General features: G+C 44.2%; 1 protein-coding gene across 5 annotated transcripts in view; it reads right to left on the bottom strand.

Annotated features, from left to right (window-relative positions):
• LOC142557457 (uncharacterized) overlaps nucleotides 1-18,849 on the bottom strand; it is a 32,756-nt gene extending 13,907 nt beyond the window's left edge. For 3 of the 5 annotated variants that reach the window (XM_075669316.1, XM_075669317.1, XM_075669315.1), the window contains exons 1-5: nucleotides 18,727-18,849; nucleotides 10,249-12,004; nucleotides 7,803-7,921; nucleotides 4,722-4,762; nucleotides 2,202-2,599 (exon numbers count right to left, since the gene is read on the bottom strand). In XM_075669316.1, the coding sequence (XP_075525431.1) occupies nucleotides 2,202-2,599; nucleotides 4,722-4,762; nucleotides 7,803-7,921; nucleotides 10,249-11,978 (2,288 nt within the window). In that variant the 5' untranslated portion in view covers nucleotides 11,979-12,004; nucleotides 18,727-18,849. The remainder of the gene's footprint in view (nucleotides 1-2,201; nucleotides 2,600-4,721; nucleotides 4,763-7,802; nucleotides 7,922-10,248; nucleotides 12,005-18,726) is intronic. The other 2 variants (XM_075669319.1, XM_075669318.1) reach the window with 1 other exon arrangement.
• Nucleotides 18,850-21,939: the final 3,090 nt, after the last annotated feature.

Below are 21,939 nucleotides of genomic sequence, written 5' to 3' on the forward strand. Positions count from 1 at the left end.
GATACTGATGGGGGGACATAATATGTATGTGCCCGGCATCACAGAGATTACTAATAATTGTACTAACAGGCCTTTAAAGCTATTTCAGATAGGGCTGTGGCGATTTAAGCCCTTGAGGGCAGTTAAAGGTAAGCGTTAATCTTTTTTGGACTTTCTTTCCGACGTCTTCGCGGTCCCTAGGAAGTCCAAAAAATTGGAAATTAACTGTAGCTGCCCTTATATGCATGGCAAGGCAATAAGCCTCTTGACACATGCATAATCATTGCGAATTGTTGCACTTATAGCGCAACATTTTGTTGAAAACAAGAAGTCACAAAGCCGTTTGAAGCCACGAGGACAAAGCTAGGGCAAATCCACATACAGCTGAACCTGGACGTAACAAACATGTATATAAAATATTAACAGATATAAAAAAGTAAATCTAAAATGTTTCTCACTGGTATGAGCCCTAACCAAATGGGAGGTGTCCAAAACAAGGTGGGACCACAACGTGTTTGCAGCTCTGCAATTGCTTCCAGCGCATACTGCCCGCAAAAGCATTGCCTTTGAGAACTGTTTGTCACTGTCAGGAAGCAGTCATGTGAGCACTGTACTTGGACACCACCTATACATGCTTGCAACAAGTGCTGGATACTCACAAAGGTGTTTTTGTCTGATGCGGCTTCGTTACGAGGAGGCTCAACTCTACCGCCCATCATTGCCTTGCCAACTGAACCAAGTTACTTGCAGAAACAAGTGCCAGGGTTCCCCTTAGTAACCTTTGTAGGAAGCTCTAGGCAACTCTGTCAACTCTAGGAAACTCTGTCCCACGAAATTCTGTGGTACCTCACATCACATTAATGCTTCCTGATGTCATATGCTATATTAGCATCTCCGCACAACCACATTTATCTTGTCCTGCATTACACCAAGGCTGACAGACTCACTCACTATGGGACGCTAGCTACTAACACCTGCAAATGGTTCTCCACCGGAAACTCAGTGTTCCAACAATACGCTGTTGCACTTCTGCTGCAGGAAGGGGGACTTGCATGGCTGCAGTCGGAACTGTACTTGATAAGCCATAAGTCAAGCCTAGCCAGCACCTACAGTTCTCATCACTTGTGTTCCCCCTGAACTGCCACTCTGAAAACTCAAAATGATGCAGGCACTTCAATTTCAATGGTGTCAAGTCGCGGAAACATTACAGTCTGCGAGTTGAAAACAAATGGATCCAAGGAGGGTTTGGTTAGTCACAATCATATGAAGTTTTGAAAGACAATGAAGCCAGAGGAAACGATAGGGTTATTATGTTTCACTGAAATGAGGAAATAATAAGGCAAATGAAAGTCAGCAAAAAGATAACTTGCAGCAGATGAGGCCCGAACCCACATATACCATATCATACATGCACCCATAGTGTTTCCCACAAAAATCACTAAAGGGAACTCCTGCACTAGTGTCTAGGGGCACTACAAACACGGCAATTCAGCCAGCATGGAAATGATGGTTATTACATTGATTTGGCTAAACTTCATCCTTCTGGCTTCAGACAGTGTCGTGACTAAGCAAACTGGTTGTCTTCAACAAAACACTGGAATAGAAACTCAATTTGCCATGACTGCACATAAGCAGAGCCTTCTTGCCTTGCGCATCTAGAAAATTAAAAAATTCAGGCCGATAAAGGCAGATACGTCATAGAGAACAAAGTCACAAGGACATCTGAAGCCACAATAACAAAGATCAGACAAATACATGTACTAACCCATCATCCGCTTGGGTAGTTGAACAATTGCAGTACCAGAGTTCGCTCTAATAATTTTAGCACCAAAACTCCATGGCTAGATCAATTACGCTACCATGGCACTGATCTCCCTGTCCACTTTCTTGGGTGTTAGTGTGCAGATTTAGCCCTCGGAATGTTAGCCAGTGCAGCTCACGGCCAAGGTGGCAGACATGGCTGATGCGGAGTGTCCTTTCAACCATGGGCACTAATAATCTGAGCTTAGAAGCACGTAACTGGCCAATAAACCCTCCTCGTATGCCACTGCACGTCAACAAGACTGCCAAATTCAAGGCACTGACCAGCCAATGAGCTAAAAGAACAAGGAGATCCAAGGAGAGCCCAATTTTTTGTAAGTCCACAATTGTACAAAGTAAAAGTAACAGATAATTCCAAAGAAAGCGTAGGGAAAGAAAGAGTAAAAATGCCACAAGCATGCCTTTGCAGGTCACTGATGAAAGGGTTGCCTGACCCACGAGGGCTGAGCTTGTCCTTAAACTCATCCGGGCTAAGGCACACCACTCCCTGAGGCTTCCGGCCCTGCCAGGCCAGGTTGCAGTAGACGCTGTCCTTGCAGCCCATTCTGCCAACCATGTAGTCAATGTTGACAATGTCCCCCTTGTGGAGAACTTGGTTGAGTTTGCACACGACTGTCCTGCCGTCCCTGTAGAAGCAGTCCACACTGACCGTCACCTCCCGGATGGTCTGCCCCTCCCTGGCTTCCACCTTGGCGGAACAGTCGGAGACTTCCATCACTGTGCCCTTCCTGCCCGAGAAGACGTAGACTGTAGGCTCCAGGGAGGGCCCAGCTGCAGTGGATGTCCTATTCATGGTAGCCTGCAAAACATGTGTTTGCATTTTGGCATACATGGAGCAGGAACTGAAACAAGACTGACGATGTAGAAAAACAATTTAAATGACAGCTTTCTTTGCCTCATTGTTACACACTGCAGGTGCTTTCTAGCCAAGTAGACAGCTTGAGTCACTGGATAGGCGCCATGGGGTAAGTTGCCCATCCTTCGCCAATCCCCCAGAATGGAAATGTGCCACTGTGACACAAGGGATGCAAAAGCATTAAATGCATTTGCATATCTGTCATACTCCTCCGTGTATACAACCCCCATCAACACATGCTTTGACACAAAAAGCTAACAGCTACAGGCATTGAGGCTGTATGTTCGTCATTCACTACCGCTGCTAGTTCGCCAACTCAAACAAGCTTTGTGACATTTAGATTCAAGCAATGGATTGGATCTGCAAATTTTCTTTGAAACCAGATGTGCATGTTCACCTTTCTCTGTAACGTTCCTTTCCGTGGTTCCACAGGTCCACCTCGCCTCTGCTATGCTGGCATGCTGTGCTACTGAGGTTTACTGTTCTGCCGAACCACCAGCACAGCAGGATGCGACATTTGCAATTATGTACTACAGCTTTGTAACTACATACTGCATATCGACCTGCACTAAATACCAGTCACGACTTGGTGATGACCAATGAGAGTTCAAGCTTCAAACACGCTTCAAGAACCCTTCCTCCCCTCCCAAAAATAGTCGTAGCAGCATCCACACATGGTTCTCCCTGTTACAATGTGAAATGCGCGAAACGGTATGAAAATATTGTTCTCAGCAATAGTGCTCTTAACGTGGCTGTGCTGCTGAGGCTCACTGTTCTGCCGAACCATTGGCAGAGCGAGATGCGACATTTGTAATTACGTACTACAGCTAAGTAACTACATACTGCATATTGACCTGCACTGAATAACGGTCATGACTTGGTTAAGCTTAAGCTTCAAACACGCTTCAAGAACCCTTCCTCCCCTCTAAAAAACAGTTGTAGCACCATCCACACATGGTTGTCACTGTTACAACATGAAATACACCAAATGGTATGAAAATATCACAAGACAGGTAACAGTGTTCTTAACAATATTGCTCATATCAATATTGTCTCATCGTTCAGCATCTACTACACCATAGCAAAGTATGAGCACAGTGGCAAGTAATCATGCGTGGCTCTCAGCCTCCCCCTCCAGGAAGCGAATGAAAAGGAGACACGTGTCTTCCATGCATGGCCTAGACCATAGCTTCCTAACACAATTTGAACAAGCAAATCTTGCCATTTGGTTGCAGTAACTGTACATAATACTCTGCAAGAACAAGATTCGACAAAGAACAGGAGCAAGATTCTGAAAAAATGTTTCTGGGGAGTCTACTAGTAACAGCGATTTTTCTTGTATGTGCTCCAAAGTGCACATACATGCTTAAATCAGCTACAGCTCTATGCAGTGATGCATAGCACACGTTGTGATCAGGGTTCTCCTGTTTTCATTTCAATTTGTGCTGACAACAGAAAAATGAAATTCCACTTTCTTTTTGATTAATAATAACCAATTGTCAAATAATGAACAGCACCATCATAAAAGCTTTGCAGTAAAATCAATCAGTAATAATCACTTTAAACGATTCGATTCTTTTTAGTGCCAAAACAAACATTTTTAAACATTCATTATTGTCTCACACCATGTTAACTTTCAGTGACACTTGAAACTAGGCTAGTTGGCGAGGATTCATGATTCTTATGAAAGCATAACAGCAGCAACACAAACATGCACAAGACCAAACACTAATTTTTGTGCCTATCTATTTTAAATAACTTTTTTTTTTTGCATCAGTATGCACTACTACAAACTAAATTTATTTTTTCGTGTCCACATCCCTTTTCTCACATGCTAGTTCAGGAATCATACACGCTAGTTTTCAAATTTGTTATAAATATTTTGCACACTGTCAATGAGTCTTTCTAGCGTTGCATTCTCCAACACATCAAAATTCCAGTGTACACTCTTATTCCGTTTTTGTGTGCTGACTGCCTCCTTCACTGCCCGTTTTACAAATCATCTGTATGTTTTAAAGTAAAACATTCTGCCCACAGGTCACAAGTGACCTGTACTATCACTTACGTTGCCAGTGGCAGAACCCAAGGGTAGTGGTGGGCTGGTTACTGAAACGCAACATAAAAAAATATTAGTGACAACATTAGGACATGCAAAGAGGTAGCTTTCTCTGCAGTGGATACCGCATTGTCCTCAAAAAGGCGACTCAGCTGTTTAATTGCTTTATAAGTTCGGTTCTTATTACCGACTGCTATTTTACTAAGATGAAAAAAACATTTTTTTAGTTTAATTACCACAGTTAGATGCTGATCACAGCATCTTCATGCACACAAAGAAAGTAATTATCAATTTATGTTCTTGTTGTAAAATGCTGCTTTTCTCTGCTTAAACACAGGTGAACATTTAACATCACGGCTTCTCCTGTCAACTCGTGGCATTCAAAACGTTCTTCACGGGTGCTTGCATTTTGTCATCTGTGCCTACACAATGGTTTAGATCAAGTTAGTGCAAACGTTTAGGAAAGCTGACAGCACATATGAGCTTAAACCACATTCACACAGTTCCACAAGCATCAGACTTTATATCCTGTATGAATCTTCCACATAAAAGGTGTCTAACTAGTTGACATTTCCAAATTCCCCGAGTTTTCCAGATTTTCCATGAGTGCCTTTGCAAAATTCCCTGAGTGATGCAGAACTATGTTTTATGTCAAGACGGGCTGAAACCATATCGCCAGATGCTGTCACTCTCTAGTAAGCATATGAAAAAAAAAATGACCTAATGCAATTTGAATACTAAGGAGTAATGTTTATTTTATTCAAAAAGAGAATAGAAGGGAGGGGTTAGTAATATGCACAGCAAATAAAATGTCTTCGAAAACAATTTGCAAATCGAGTCGGACATTCTCTAATATAAATAAAAAGGAGATGCATACAGGAGCAAGTATTTTCGAATATGAGCTATTTCTATCAATTGATAGCAAGCTCAGTGGTACGAAGCACGAACTTTTTCATAATTGAGATCCTCTCTCAACAGCTCGTAAGTCAACCTCAACTCTCCCGACATACTACCAGCCTGCGTATGATGCCTCAGTGTAATGCTTCACAGCTTTAAAAAGTTTCTTTTGGTTTGTGTGAGGGACACCTGCATCTCGGCGTCAGCTAAAACTTGGTTTTTGAGATCAAGCTCCTTAAAAGCGGCGGCAGCACACTTCCTTTCCCGTTCATTCCTCAATGTGTAGGTCCTTTCTGTTCTTGTCCTCTTTCCGCCACGCATTCACCCCACGGACCATCTTAAGCATCTTCTTGGTCAGTTGCACCATCCACGTCCGATTTTTCGAACTCCTTAGAGGCCGCGAAAACGTCAAAAAAATCGGCCGGTTGGAAAAAAAGAAATGCATGTATTATACTGCCCTTAAGGGCTCAATCCGCCACAGGGACATTGGAAAACGCTCTGCAGGCCTGATGGTACACATATTAGGCATATTGGTGCTCACACTGTGACAGGAAATACCGGGTGCACGTGTGTATAATTAAAGAATACATACTGTTTCCCGTGGCAACAGCCCCTTCCCTCGCACGCGCCTGGGCAGCGGCCATCTCCATTGGCGTCCCGGAATAGGGGCTGCCACTCAGGCGCACAGCAAGCAACTCTCTTATTAACTTCTTGAATAAAATGTTTCTACCACCACCACCGCTTATGTTTCACTGCAATACTTTTGCGTATGCTTCACCAAGTAACAGTTCTGTACAGAGGTGAAGCCGACTTTCGGGAACCGGAATTATGCAACATATCGTGCTTTCCAAGCTTCTAAGCCAATCGCAAGGACCACAAAAGTGAAGTCTGTGCCATTGCTGACAGCAGCGAATTCTTTCAATAAAAAATGCGGCACCCAAAGGCAAGAAGCTCATAGCGAACGTCGAAGCATCTAGGCCTAGCATTGCCGCAAGTGGTGGCTATGGCTGCCAGTGGATCTGCGTGTGAGAGCGCTAATTCGAGGCGGCGATGTAATCAAAATGGCAGTGGTGGTGGCTTTGATTAATGCAGTTTCTGACCTGCGGTCACGGCAAAACGTCCGGAAAATCTGGCGGCGAAGAGTTCTTGCGTCCGAAATTTCCGACGTTATGATACATTGACTCTATGGGGTACGTGGTGGTGGCGCGAAGCCGTCCAAATTATCGGGAATCGGAAGAGTCGGTCGTTGTCTGTACACTGGCAACTCCCCCAGCCGACGACAGGGTGTCAAAGACGATTCATTACGATTCCTGTCTGTTACTCAAGCCAGCATTACTGTGGCTTTCGACCCCTTCAATAAAATTACAGCTAATTTTCCCTGATTGAGGCAGAAATTCCCTGAGTTTTCCCCGAGTTGTTTCAGACTACTCAAAATCCCTGAGAATTCCCGGTTTTCCAGGTTGGTAAACACCCTGCACATAATCTCTTCTGAGCTAATTTTGAAAAGTATTAGAGGCAATGTGCAATACATACTACAAGGGGTCTCATGAGTATATCCAAAATCAAGCCATTCGTATTATTCACAATCAATCCTACACTGCCTGTCGTACACTATCTGTATGTTACTACACTATAACCGTATCATAAGAAGCCAACAAACACTGACACCAAGGACAACAATCTTTGTTCGCTTCTTATGATATGACTAATAAAAATTGGGCCCCTCCGTTGCTTAGCGCCTGCTTCACCTTCGCTGCGGGTCAGCCCGGCATTGCACCATTTTCGGGATCGGTCCACGTATGAAAAATAGTTGGTCCATGTCCACGGGGACTAGATCTGCCATAACCTAGACATAAACAGCTCTGCTGTAAAATAACAGGATTGTACACTGATTTTCAGCTGATGTTTATTGAAACAGGCATTTTATATTGATGCAGGTGCATTTTGTTAGATAGTGGCGTGATGGCGTGTCATTATGGCGAGCATGTGCGAGATAAAGCTTGCATTTCTGCAAAATGCTTTTTCCAACAAGAAAGCATCAGTCGATAGCCAGCGCATAGTCCTGCCACTTCATTTCGTCCCTTCATCTTCATATTTTGTGCTGTCATAATTATGAAGCCCCAGAGAGCATACATTTCTTTAAATGTATCAAATGTATCAAATGTCACAAGACGAAGCATACGCCAAGCTCACCATTCTGCTTGTCAACCGGTTTCCTTCCATGCAAAGCTGACGATGGCCATTTGGAGCAACTGGGTCCTGGAGCCGGACTGCTTGGCCCTCCGCGTCCATCGCCGTGAGACTGTGGTTCACTGTGCACGGTCATGCCCCAAATAAAAAAAGAATTTATGTCAGCGAATAACAGTTAAAAGTATCCCAACATAGGTGTTGCACCTTGCTGCTTTTGGTTGTGTGTAGTCAGCTATATGAAAAGATGCAACTTTATTCATTCGATTTAATTCATGCTATGCCTGTGGGCATGCTGTGCTGATCAGTTGCACATTTCAACAAAGCAAGGAAAGGGGGGGGAGTCTGCAAAAAGGTGACACCATACAAGCAAAGCCTCGACCGTAAACCACTTCACTCGCATGTTGCCCACCTACGAAAAAAAATAGCTTACGGCATACATATTTTAATTCAATCTCGTGATATATTTTCTCAACCTACATTACTTTCATTATACTACGCTTTTATTCATTCCCATACTATTTACTGTATCACATCTTGGGGCAATACCTACAGCAGCCACGTTGTCTCCCTTCAAACTTTACAAAATCAATCCATTAGAATACTTACCTGTAGTCCATATAGCAGCGACACAAAAGAAATCTTACGTGCCAACAACATCCTAACGGTTGATAACACTCAAATACAAGCTAGGTATATTATTAAAGGAAATCAACAATCAGCTTCCTCTGTTCATCATCCCTCAATCCAACCTAGCGAATACTGACTTGACAAGGTTTGCACATAATCAGAATTCCATTTTAACTTCTGTTCATACCAACTATGGCAAACAAATGGCATACTTCACCGGAATCAGTCTTTGGTACATCATACCACCGGCAATCAAAAGCTCTCAATCAATTGAAAAATTCAAGAAAGAACTCGGACCTTTCCTCACACCCATGCCATATTCTGCATAATTGTTGCTACTTAAATTTTGTCCCATTCCCTATCATAGCTACCTGTCCACAACCTTTTTTTCATGAAGCATCTCATCAGGGGTTCTTTAAATTGCTGAAAATAGACTATTTTTTTTCGTTTATTTTTAGTATTTTCACCCTGTAACCATCTGACAACTGCTTAGGTGTGTTGAATTACTTTTGCTTTTTAGCCTGTGTAATTGTGGCTTTTGGTTCCTTTGTTTGCTGCTCTGTTTCTTTTTTCTTTTGCCTGTGATGTATTTTATTGTTTGATTTCACTACTGGTGTATGCACGCTGCTCTAAATTATTTTTCTACATTCGCTACCATAGGAGGTCCCAATTCAGTCCGACTGTGGGACCTCATTCTGTATACCCAAATTTTTGTAATTTAATGCCTAAATAAAACCATTTCTGACTCTGACTCTATCCATGTTCAAGAAATCAGAGTTACAATATCTCGAGGCTGATTCGGCTTCCCAGAAAGAAACTGAATTGTCATTGCAACATCAGGACTCATTTTTCAAACTTGGATGGAGATATTTCTCTCTTCCCGATTGTCTCCCTCAAATAGATTCTGCGTCTCGGATTCGCAGCTCACGTTCAGATTTAACACGCACCAAACAGATTCAGATTTCACAGACAGATTTCAGCCAAAGATGTTTACATTATACAAGAAGTGACAACAAAACGTTAGGCCTGTATTACAGCACCCACACCAGAGGGGCTGCCCCACAGGTCACATACAACACAGCTAAAAGTTCTCTGATGACTGCAGTTCATCCAACCATGTAACCTAGTTATACATGGTGTGAAGGACAAAAGTGCAACCTGTGGAGACAACTCTAGGCATTTTCATGTGAGATGCTAACTAGAGAAATGAAATGTTCACTATGCTACGTTCACACTTAGCAGGCAACGCTGCGGTTGCCATGCAAGCAGTGCGGCTATAGGAATTTCACTCAAGTGTGTTTTGCTAGTTACATGTTAATTTGCAATGCTTTCTCTGGAATAATTTACTTAAAATCACAACTGCAACATGTGGCCATAAGGTGATTAGTGCAGTCTTGTGCTTCCAGTGTGCATCATTTGTTTGGTTGCAGCGTAAGCAGAAACTGCAGGCTGTGGCCACTGGTCACAGAAACGTGCCACTTCATTAGTGCGGAGCTAAAGAGGTTCCAATCTATGGTGCCTCCCATGTCACATAGTGACATCATATTTTGCAACATAAATGTATGATGCCTCACATTACACTGAATTAACAGATAGTGTAGATTTTCTTTCATATGTGATGCACTGTTCTTTAGCCGCAAATAAGGCTGTGAGACAAGCCGCTCTAGCCTTCATAGCGTTCGCCTGCTATGTGCGAAATGTGCTCTGTTGTGCTTAGCACTCAGTCGTGGTTCGTGCAATTATACTAGATTCACTTTGGGCAACTTAAAAACAGTGACAGAAACACAATTTGAATAAAACATCAAACCTTTCCACAACTTACGCCAGTGCGCTGAGCTTGCCCGGCACTGCAGGGATGTTTTGCTGCGCTGCCCTGGCCTTCAGTAGCAGGCCAAACTCCGAGGGACTCGTCTGGTGCACGCTTGGCCTTTCGCCCTGCCACACGAGGCGACAGCACACCTCCTCCCTCCCGCCAACCGTACCGACCATGTAGTCGATCTGAACGACGTCGTTTTCGCGGAGGATGTTCTTGAAGTGGCCTACGTGGGGCACGTTGTTCCTGTGGAATGTGAAGAACTCCACATTCCTGCATCCCTCTGGCTCCTGCACCTCGCACACTGCGCTGCTGTCGTTCACAGCCTTGAGGATCCCCTTACTGTGAGGGTAGACCACGACCGAATGGTCAACATCGGCAGCGGAGCAGAACTTGGGAGGCGTGCTGAAGATACCGAGGTCTCCCGCTTCCAGGTCGCGAGTGCCCGTGGGCATTTCACTCATAGCGACAGCAAGGGCGTTGTGAAACGCGCTTTCGCTCTGCTCGACGGGGGGGTGCTCGGGCCGTTCACCAGTCCACATGAGCGTTGCTACCCACGTGTCACGCTCCACTTCGACAGCGTCTACAAAGACGTCTAAATCTTCTGAGACAGCGCTGTCCTTCAACATCTCGCCGAATGACCTTATCTTCCTTCCGTTGCAGTATGCAACTGTGTCTGGCACTAGGACCATGACATTGGGTTCAACAACGGATACAAGACCCGTAACCTTGGAGTTCGGGAAGAAAGAGCCCTGGATGCCGGACATTTTCCTTCGCGCAGAGAACTCCTTTTGGTCGAGCAGTAGCTCAGCGATGTCATTGTCGGACAGAAATGCTTCGTCACCGCTGTCGTTGGCGTGGGAAAGTTCGGCACTTTGCACTTTGTTCACATTGGTGCCCCACCACTTGGCATAGCTGGTCGGCTTAGGATTTGGTTGGACATCGAAGAGAACATTGTCCCCGACGCTAAACAAGTCATTCAAACTCTTTTCTGGCTGGAGCAAGGACTTGTCAATGTTGTCAATAGAAAAATAAGCGCACTCTTTATTATCCTCACCAAATAATATAAACCCATGGCTTGGATTCACAGCCTGGATTTTGCCAGAAAATCGATTGGTCATGCTGCCGCTACCTGGCTGCCACACCGCCTGGTTCGGTGCGGGGCTGCTGGTATTTGCCATTTTTCGCAGAAGTTCTATGCGAGTGGCCTGATATTTCGCTCTGTGACCTGGTGGGCTTTTCACTGCGTCTAGTATGACGACGTCACCTAGCTTGAGCCCCGACTTGGTCAGGTCATAGTGTCTGTTTTTCTCAAAGAATCTCTTGTCGAAAAAAACACTAGCTCTGAGGGGGTGTGTTAAATCAACAAATCCATAAAGCATCAACAACTTTGAGACTGTGCCGGTCACATTGCACAGCTCAATGGGTGCATCAGTCGTGTCGGGGCGTTTCTCGTCAGCGGGATTGCGGCTCTTCGCTGCACTGTTCTTGGCAGATGCGCGAGGTTGTGTGGACGTATAAACTCTGTTGTCTGGTCCTACAACAATTGTGCCGGGATACAGTCTTGCGACCAACCGTATCGTTTCAGTAGTTGCCCCGAACCTGCCCCGGACTGAAGGTGGAAGCTGTGAAAGGATGCCTTGCAGCCTGGAGATAGGCAAGCCTTCATCAGCTCTCACAGCGTTGTTGAGGTGCGCCAATATAGTGCAGAGCGCGATGTCATCATCCTGCGTGGACATAGCTGGCAGGAGGCTTCAGGTGCACACTGCAGCAAGTAGAATTTCGTTAGAATCATGCAACCAATGGCAATAATGAAGGATATTCATCCAAATGACCAACTAGGTAGTGTAGTCTTTAAAGGTTTCATTGCCTTCAGCTGTAGTTATTGCAGTCAAAATAATTTATTAAGTGGTCAGTGAGCGTTAGAGTATTGCAAGAACTTGTCTCACATTTTTCTTTTTGCTTTATTAGTAGTTCGTGTCCACAATCTCAGTATGTGGGACCTAAATTTATCAGATTCACAAAAAATAATAAGTTATACACGCTTTCAATGCAATTCGTTTAAAGTGCTAGCCAAACGGAACACTGCTTCTTGGTGTAGGGTGTGTTCACCAAGGGTTCCTTCTCATATGAAAAGGAGAAGGTGTGGTCATGTGATTTCACTGGTATATGGGGGTGGGTGTGGAGATTGAAGCAGCAATCAATTGTATCAAAAGCTTTATATGGTAATAGAGGAGATAACAGAAGAGAAGATCGCGGTATGTTCCGAGAAAAGCAACAGCAGAGGACCAGACCAAGCTCCCAGTGTCAAATGTGCATAAGCGCAGAGTGATAGCAGAGAGAAGGACAGATGCGTTGCTCATTCAGCCTTCAGTGACATGGTCACTGCATGACTCACAGCAATTGTGCACCAGGATGACCGACAAATGCATCGGCAATTCGTGGCCCCCTTCCTCCCCCTTATTTTGGTGACCATGAAAAGTAACCCTCGTAACCGCCCCCTATGCCAAGAAGCCAAGCTGCATTTGGTGACAGCTAAGATGGATAATTGGATAGGATGGATGATGACAATCTTGTGTCAAATAAATTTGATTGGCTGCTTGATTGATCTTCACGTCTCATTGTTTGTACACTCTTTCTCCCTGCTTGGCGCATGTTTTGAACTGGTTGCATGGAAAAAGTACACAGTAACTAATGATTTTTCGCATGTTGAAGGAAACCTAGCGTTATGCTGTTGCTACGTGGCCGGCAATTATTGAATAAAGCAATAAAATACTGCTATAAACTTTAAAAAGGCAAATTATAGTGCTTCAATAGCTTTTTCATTCATTTCTTCTTGTCATTACAAGTTTGAAAACAATTGAAAGCCAAATGCAGAGCAAAGTTGTCGCAATAACAGAGGAGGACCAAAGAGGGAATGGAAAAGCTGCAGGCATTGCAACTTCCTCATTCTTCTGTGGACACCTCAAGTGTCTGGCGACTGAGAAAAAAAGTGCAGCACAAGGAAATAAGAGTGAAAGGTAAGTTAAGATAGTAGCAATATTGTAAAAAATAAGGGGGGTGGGGGAAATAACTACCGAGACAGTACAAAAACTAATAAAGTAATAAGCAATGAAAATGCCAAAAAAGTTTGACTTATTGCCTGCTTGAAAAGATGAAAGTGGAAAAAAATTTGTGGTACTTTTTGCAATGAAAGTGAAAAAAAATTTGTGGTACTTTTTGCAATGGGCAAAAAGTACCACAAATGTACAAGTACACAGGATGCCATTTTTTTTTAATTAGACAAAATTCTTAGAAACCACCTGTGGCAGAAGCATAATTCTAGTCATTGAGCTGGATTACTTGAGGTGAACATGTACGAAATATCGAGATGCATAAGTGAATTAAGAATTGTCACTAATTAAGTTCATTAATTCACAAATTAAAATTTTGAACTAATCACATTACGGCGCATTGCAATTTACGAATTGAAGTGAGTTCTGAATTGAAGTGAGACTGGTCTAGGTACACGTGCCATCACAATTGCATAAAGATGCACTATTGTCCCACTTGCTTTTTTAAAAAAATGTCATTTATGCATTGAAGCCAAAAACAAATGAGAAACTCATGTGTTTCACTGCACATTTTGAGAATTGATATCTTGAAACTGGTGTCATTCTGAAAATTCCTTCAAAGCGGATATGCTTTGCAGGCTCACCAACTAGAATTCGTAAATTGTAATATGTGTCTTCTAGTAGTCAGATAAAAAACTATTTAGTGAAGTTTTCTTTAACCTATTATACATTGATTTCTTGCGCAAGCAATTTCTCTGAGTAATCTGCCGCGGTGGATGAGTAAAAATTCTGTATAGCATAAAAAGAACATGTGCCCGGTAGTCTGCACCAGGAAGTCAACGGACAGCATAAAAAGTTCGAAAGCATTCGATTTGCACAAAGTACCCCATTTATCCATTCTAAAGCGCACTTTCTCCAGAAAAATTAGCTAACGTTATGTGCGCATTATTAAATCAAGCATGAACAAAAATTGCAACGTGTGGTGTCCAAATCTCTAATCACACTTCAAACAGCATAAACCTCACTTCAAAAAATTAAATTATGGGGTTTTACGTGCCAAAACCACTTTCTGATTATGAGGCACGCCGTAGTGGAGGACTCCGGAAATTTCGACCACCTGGGGTTCTTTAATATGCACCTAAATCTAAGTACATGGGTGTTTTCGCATTTCGCCCCCATCAAAATGCAGCCTCCGTGGCCGGGATTCGATCCCGCGACCTCGTGCTCAGCAGCCTAACACCATAGCCACTGAGCAACCACGGCGGGTCTCACTCAAACAGCATTGGCGAAAGGTGCCTGTGGCAAAGATGAAACAAAATGCATTTTTTTGGGGGGGTGCCAAAAAATATCACTATTTCTCTGCTACCATCAAAATCTATTGTGAGGGAACAATATAAGGGTATTACATTTTGTGCTTTTTTTTTAGTATATGAAAACCCGTGTGCATGTTACAATCAAGAGCACATTACATATCCAATTTCAGTCTGAAAACAAGGTGCACATTATAATCGAGGGCTCATTATAACCGAGTAAATATGGTAATTTTTCTCTCACTCTGGCTACTTGTTGCACTGCAGTGATCAAAGCAAATTCACAATAAATACATCCATTTAACGCACACCCATATTACACAAATATGGGAGCCACAGAGAGGAGAAATACAAAGTAATCATGCAGGAAGGACCCAATGGCGAATTAGATAGGGCAGCACTCATAACCTCCTGCTACAAATTGGGGTACGTCTGAAGAATGAGCACCAAAGGCCGACTGCTGGGAGTTGGAAGCTTTCACACGGGAAACTATATCTACATAACTTCATAAACAAATACATCTGAACCAGGCACCTGCTATGATCCTAAACAAATGCAATGGGCATTAGGTAAGATAATTTCATAGAAGTAATTCAAGTTTCAATTAGAGTTGCCCCACTACATAATGCATGCGTGCACGCGTTTTTTCTTTTTGATACGAAAGCATCAAATGACCCATTGAGCAAAAAAGCCGGCATCTGTCGTCTGGACAAGCGAAAAAATTTGGAGTGGAATGTGATAGCATTCAGAGATCCCTGACTGTTTGTCACGCTTCCCGGCAACTGCAGCTTTCTTGCGGATGCGTGGAGGCGAGTGCCATCTGGACGGTGTTGTAGCAAGGAACCAAGCGGGCTGCATCACTCTATGAATGGTAGAAACACTGGAAAGGGGGTTTGTTTTTCCACTTAACAGAATTGTTTTCTGGTATATTCGAATTACAATCCGACGCTATCTTGCCTGTAGGTTGTGTTTAGGTTTTACTTTGAGAAATTCAATTATTTCAGTAGCGCCTCTGTACCACGCGGATGTCCTGGTTCAGAATGATTTTTCGCCAAATGATGTCCAACGCCCACACTGGTTTTGCCACATGGGGCCCTCAAGAGGTAGCTTTTAGCTTGGGTGCTCCTATCTGGATACATGTAAGAGGAGAATGCGTTTTTCTCGGCAATCACTGCACTAAATTCGGCGAGGTTTGTTGCATTTAAAAGCAAAACCTAAAATCTAGTGACTGTTGGTTTCGAATTTTTGATTTAGGTCGTCAATCCTTTATTAAAACGTGGCAAAAATATAAAATTTTAAGAAAATGAAACTATCAAGTTTACAACTGTGTAACTCGGCAATGAAAAGTGATATCCCAATTATGTGAATTGCCTTTAATAGTACATCTAAAGCAGCCTAAATTGATATGTTACACACGAACCTCAAGAAATTTAGTAATATGGAAATACAGCTTTTGCAGAACCCTCGTACACAACGTAACAAATTCACGTAAGATATAAAATGACATTTGAATTTGTCCGCTTTGAATGATCCAATGGGTGCCGTTTACAGAACTGTGATAGCTTTTCTTGATGAAGAGTTGTTAATTTGTAAATTTTGTGCTTCTATCTTTTTTCAAACTTCCGGATTATAGAAAATTAACAAAATTCAGGCCCTAAATCGAATTAGGCTTCCAACAGTCACTAGAACTGAACTTTCTCTCTCATATGCAACAAATCTTGTTAAAATCGGTCCAGGGGTGATCTCAGAAAAACGTTTCTGCATTTTACATGTATTTGAATGGGCCACGTCGGAGTTTGGCCCGAGCTAAAAAACCTTCTTAATGCGATATCGCATTAAAATGGCACCTAAATGACCACTGGCTAAGACGCTATGCCACAAACGCGCGTCGGTGGAGCAAAACGTGCAGGGAAGGAATACCTGCTGGCGCATTAGTGTGCTGCGTCCCGCAATTTCGTAGCGATGCCTCTTCCCGTTGCTAATGCCTTTTCGGCGCTTTTCGCATTCGCGAGTGGCCGCGTTCGACGCTCCGCCGTGCAGAGCGTCTCTTGACCACCACTCACGCGTTCGTGAGTGGTCAAGAGACGCTCTGCACGGCGGAGCGTCGAACGCGGCCACTCGCGAACGCGAAAAGCGCCGAAAAGGTATTAGCAACGGGAAAGAGGCATCGCTACAAAATCGCGGCCGGTGTTGCGTGAGGGAAGAGGCAACAGAGAGGGTGTTGGAAGAGGGCATCGCCGCGACACCACGTCACTCTGGCTTTTGGAGGCCTTTGTTATCAGCGCGTTTAATTCCGTGCTGGCGATCACCTGCGTTCTGACCGCACCTCGGCTTATAAGGCTAAATAAAAAATTGGAGGACGCTTAACCTTCGCCTTCAAGAGTGGAACGCGACAGCGTTCCCGTCGACCCGCCAAGGGGTGTAAGACAATGGGCTACGGCGCAGCGACTACACGCCCCGCATCGGACGCGGTGAGCGTCGAGCAACGCAGCGTTCGGCGCGACAACGAAATGTGCGCCTGAGCAAGCGACGCACGCCTGAGCCTTAGAAACAGCTCGTTCCTAAGGCAACACCGCGTTCACTAGAGGCGCTTTTGTACCGCTTTGAAGCATCAAACTCGTGGCTCAGTGGTAACGTCTCCGTCTCACACTCCGGAGACCCTGGTTCGATTCCCACCCAGCCCATCTTGCAAGTTGTTTTTTATTCATGAAGTGCCTGCTGGGATTTATCGCTCACGGCCAACGCCGCCGACGACACCGGCTTTTCTGCGACACGAGCTCCTTAACGCTGTCGAGTTAAAACGCGCCTAGCCAAGCGTCCTTCTCCAGCGTTTGTGTGCCTCCTTTGCCTCCGTCGGTTCTCGCTCTGTAGCCTTAATCCGCTATGTCCCCATGAGTTTATATGGTAGTCAGGCAAGGTAGCATCGGAAGAGGGCATCGTATTAGGTCACGGATCAAAGTGCACCGGCCTCGTGCAAGCTAGGAGCAGTTGGCCAAAATAAGCGACTCAACGCGCTCGCCTGCCCGCGAGGAGCTCGTAACTCGAAGGTCCGCTCAGCGGCGGTGAATTGGACGTAAATGATTTCGCATTCACAACTCCATCATACATGCTCTAACCGATAAGTCGCCACAAAACGACAACGATGAAGTGCGCAATTCCTTTAGATGCCGTAAGTCGAACTAACGCAATAATAAAAAAAAAAAAACCGCGCGCTAAGGTACTGGCGCTTTTGACACGAACGCACCTGAAGAATCGAACGCCTCGCCAGTGCTCGCTCCGACGCCTGAACTACTGTCAACGTGTTCCTGGTTCCTCGAGTTTCAATAAATCGTCAGCAGCCAACCACGACTGTAGGGACGCAAGAAATACATGCATTCGATAGCTGTTTTGCGTCTGTGCAAATTATACCCCAGTCACATATACGAGGCACTTTCAGGCGCGTTCGAATTTCTCGATGGCTCGAGTGCGCAAATAACCCAATCGAGGCAGCGCTATTGAATACCGATCGCGCACAATCGAGCATCAGTGAGGAAAATATACTGTTTGAGTCTCCAGATTTTTCTTTCGCATGCGCTCAAGGGGCGCGCGCAAACGCGAGAAAGAAGCTCTCGTGCTCAAAAACGCGTACGCCATCTTTGTGGAACGCGTTCCATTCTTTCCCAACGCGGTGACGGTTTAGTGCCTGGAGTTTTCGAATGCCTTTCAAAACCCTTCCGAGCATTAATGCCACGTCCAAGAGCGACTAAAACGTTTCGCAGACATTTTGCGCCTTAACCAAGTGCGCGTGCATTAACAGCGAACTGCACACGTACACCATGACCACGGCGTCCGAGACACCACGAAGCCACGCCATTTATGTGCGATTGCGAACAGTTACAATCACCGATTGACACCATCCAGATAAATAAATTTAAGGCAAAGGCGATCACCTGAATCACACTTCAGCGTGGCGAGCGATCGCGGAAGGAACGCGTAATCAAAACTGTCACTTCTTCCATATAATCAAGTTTCGCGGTAATAGTAGAACTTCCTAGATGAGTTTCATGGAAGGGGGGACAAAACACACAACTCTGAGAGCTGCACCATCGTAAGTACGAGTCGTGTGAAATAGATGAGCAACTTACCAAGACATGACTGCTCCTCGGCGGTGGACACAGCAGCTCTGAAATGGCGTTCGAACGCTACGGCGATCACGGCAGAGAATGCGCGAGCCCTCGGACCGAGGTACGACCGAGGCGCGCGAGTCCATGCGCGTGCATGTGGCGAAGCAACGATGCTGATTGGTTCTTGCGACGCGGACCGGTTTCGGTTTCAAAACCTAAGCCTTTTTAACAATAGGTGCCGATTTTCCCAGAGGCTGTCGTCTGACAGAGACTACCAGACAAATACATAGACACCTACACGTCCCCACTCTCTTAAAAAAGTTTACATCCTTTGGGGCTTGTCCCACAACGATAATCGTCATCTGCCTTGCTTGCGTTTGCTTTCTTGAAAACACTGCTCGAGAATGATATGCCACGATCGATGATAACGCAGCGCTTAACAAACACTAACTGTCAAGAGCAAACACCGAATTCTGTGAAAGAAAGGCGCATTAATCGCTAAAACATTTAAAACACACAACCAGAGATCTCGGCGCCATCCACAAATGTGCTGCAAATTAATTACGGCAGCCCACGTAGCCATTTTAGTTTTACGCTGCAGTGCATCACGGAGCTCTTACGATCGTGATCGAGCCCGATCGGGGTCGAATTTCACCATCGCGATTCTTTCTTTCTTTCTTTAGTCATTTATCCAAGACATTCCTTACAGAAATGCCTTGGGGCACGTGACAAAAGGCACTGAACGTGCCTGACTGGGCTTACGACTGGGCCTCGCCACCCTTGGCAGCTGCGGTCACACAAGCACATAAATTAATAACAAAAAGTATTGAATACAATAGCCGCAATTGGCTCCTTTTCGCAGGTCAAAAAAGGGAGCCAAAAGCGATCGAGAAATTCGATCGGGATTGTGCTTGACCGCTATCGAAGGCGACTCTCGCGGCGTCTTGACGTCCCTATCGCAAAGGCATTTCTTGCAACCTCCACGCGCCTGCATATAAGACTCCTGTGGAGCGTCGTTTGTGTAAACGGGCCCCTATAGCTGCAGCATTTAGGCATGAGTAAATCGCCCCGTACCTTCAATAGGTGAGAAGGAGATTAAGCCGGTGCATAAAGTAAGCTTGGGTAATGAAAGCGTAAAAAAGAAAGTGGGAGGTGTTAAGCGTGAGAGGGGGAACAGTTGGTAGTGCTGCTGGTGGCTCTTTTTGAGGTGGCAATAACTCAAAAGGAAGCAAACATCGATCATCTTTAATTTTGCCTTATACATTGACTCCCTTGCTCTATACTCATGCACCAGCTTCTCCTACTGAATTGAGGGCGAGTAGGCTACGTACACATGAAAGCTACCAAGAAAAGCATTTCCTGCCCTGATGAACACAATTCCTTTGTTAATTATATGCTCCAGGGACATTCTTTGATCAACCACTTGATCACTTGAAGCCTTTCACTTCCTGTGAACCTTGACCTTGTTCAACTTTATACAAGTTTATAGCATAAGTATAATTTTGAGCAGAATATCTGCACAAGTTCAATTAATAGAGAATTGTTACTGAGCGATTAAGGCATCAAGTATTAGTAAAATTGCTGCCACATTTTGAAAAATCCTCATTCATATATATTTCATGCAGTTTCTATTGAATGACTCAATACTGCCATTTTATTAAGGTTGATCCAAATGAAGCTCTCAGTTCTACAGGGAATAATGTTCTACTGACTAAATTTGAACCAAGTAACTCAAAACTCCTAGCAGTATCCTGCTGGTACCGATAACAACCACATTAGTATTTAGATCACTGATAACACCTGCCACTTATTGATGCCCATTGGTACCAATACAAGCTCTACTGGCTCTATAGGACAAGTAGCAGTTGCCATCCATTTGACCCTATTGGTGCCAATACAAGCTCTACTGGGCCCTATTGGTACCAATACAAATTCTGCTGTTCCTATATGTGACAAATAGCTGGTACCTATTGGACCCTATTGGTGCCAATACAAATCTATTGGCTCTATAAGTGACAAATAGCTGTCCCCTATTGGTACCAATGCAAAGTCTATTGGACCTATAGGCAAGAAATAGATGCCGCCTATTGGACCCTATGGGTACCAATAGAATTCCAATAAAACCAATAGAGCTCCAATCAGTTACCTATAGAACCCATAGCACAGCTCTATTGGACCAATAGAAAATTCTATTGGCATTTTTGCTAGGGTGGTAATCTGTGTGCCCTTGAGAAAAAATGATGCCATTATGGCAGTTACTCTGTCACACACACGCATTACGCAATCTCAAGTCATCTCAAATATCGCTTGCTTGGCTGCCAAGCAAGTCCTGTTCACAATTTGTTGCTCTCGTTAAGTGGCCGCGATGAAGGTACGGTGTAAAGCTTTTTACTACTGCACTGCACGAGCAAATGTGTCTGTGTACACGTACGTACACACAAACGCACACAATGATTGAAGGATCTGGCTCTGGTAGGTACGATTCAACAAGCTTTCTTTAGTAGCGGTAGCCATGTGGGACACATTTATGCCGCCCTTGCACATATGTAGTTCAAATATGATTTTTGGCCATCGTGATAGGCTAATTGAATGCTCATTTTGCTCTCCTGACTGTGGGCCCATTTTGTCTGAAACGGCTCGCTGGCAGGTATATCGGTGTGCCACTGCAGTCTTGACAAAAGTGTTCACGTCACAAGTACGATAATCTTCATCCTTTTGCTGTCGCCGTTGTTTAGCTCTAAATAATGGAGTTGCCAAAGTACTTCACTGAAACTGCTTCAACTGGCAACTCCAGATCTCAAACTCTTATACAGCAAACTTTCTAGAACTGAAAGAGCAGAAAAGTGCAGAGAGGCAACCATGTACGTTATGCCAAAGGTAAATTATGTCCTCAACAAGCAACAAGAATCCAACCATTTTCCTCAGGTAAAACACACCCATATCAGCTGTTAAGTTTAATTATGCAATTTTCATGTTCACTTTATTTATGAAGGCATGACTGTACAACGTGCCCTATATCCTTTTGTCTTTTTTTTTTTTTTACCCTGATGTTCCAGGTCACAGTTCCTCCTAAACACGTAAAATGCTCCACTCTAAAATAGGATTATATACATTTAAAAACATCACTTTTAGAAGACACCTCAGACTCTCAATATCACCATGGGATTCATTTCCTTAAAGCAGAGCTCGTCTCTCAACCCAAGACACTCCACTCGGCAACCTCATTGCAGAGTA

The sequence above is a fragment of the Dermacentor variabilis genome, chromosome 9, assembly GCF_050947875.1.
Source record: "Dermacentor variabilis isolate Ectoservices chromosome 9, ASM5094787v1, whole genome shotgun sequence".
Taxonomy (NCBI): domain Eukaryota; kingdom Metazoa; phylum Arthropoda; class Arachnida; order Ixodida; family Ixodidae; genus Dermacentor; species Dermacentor variabilis.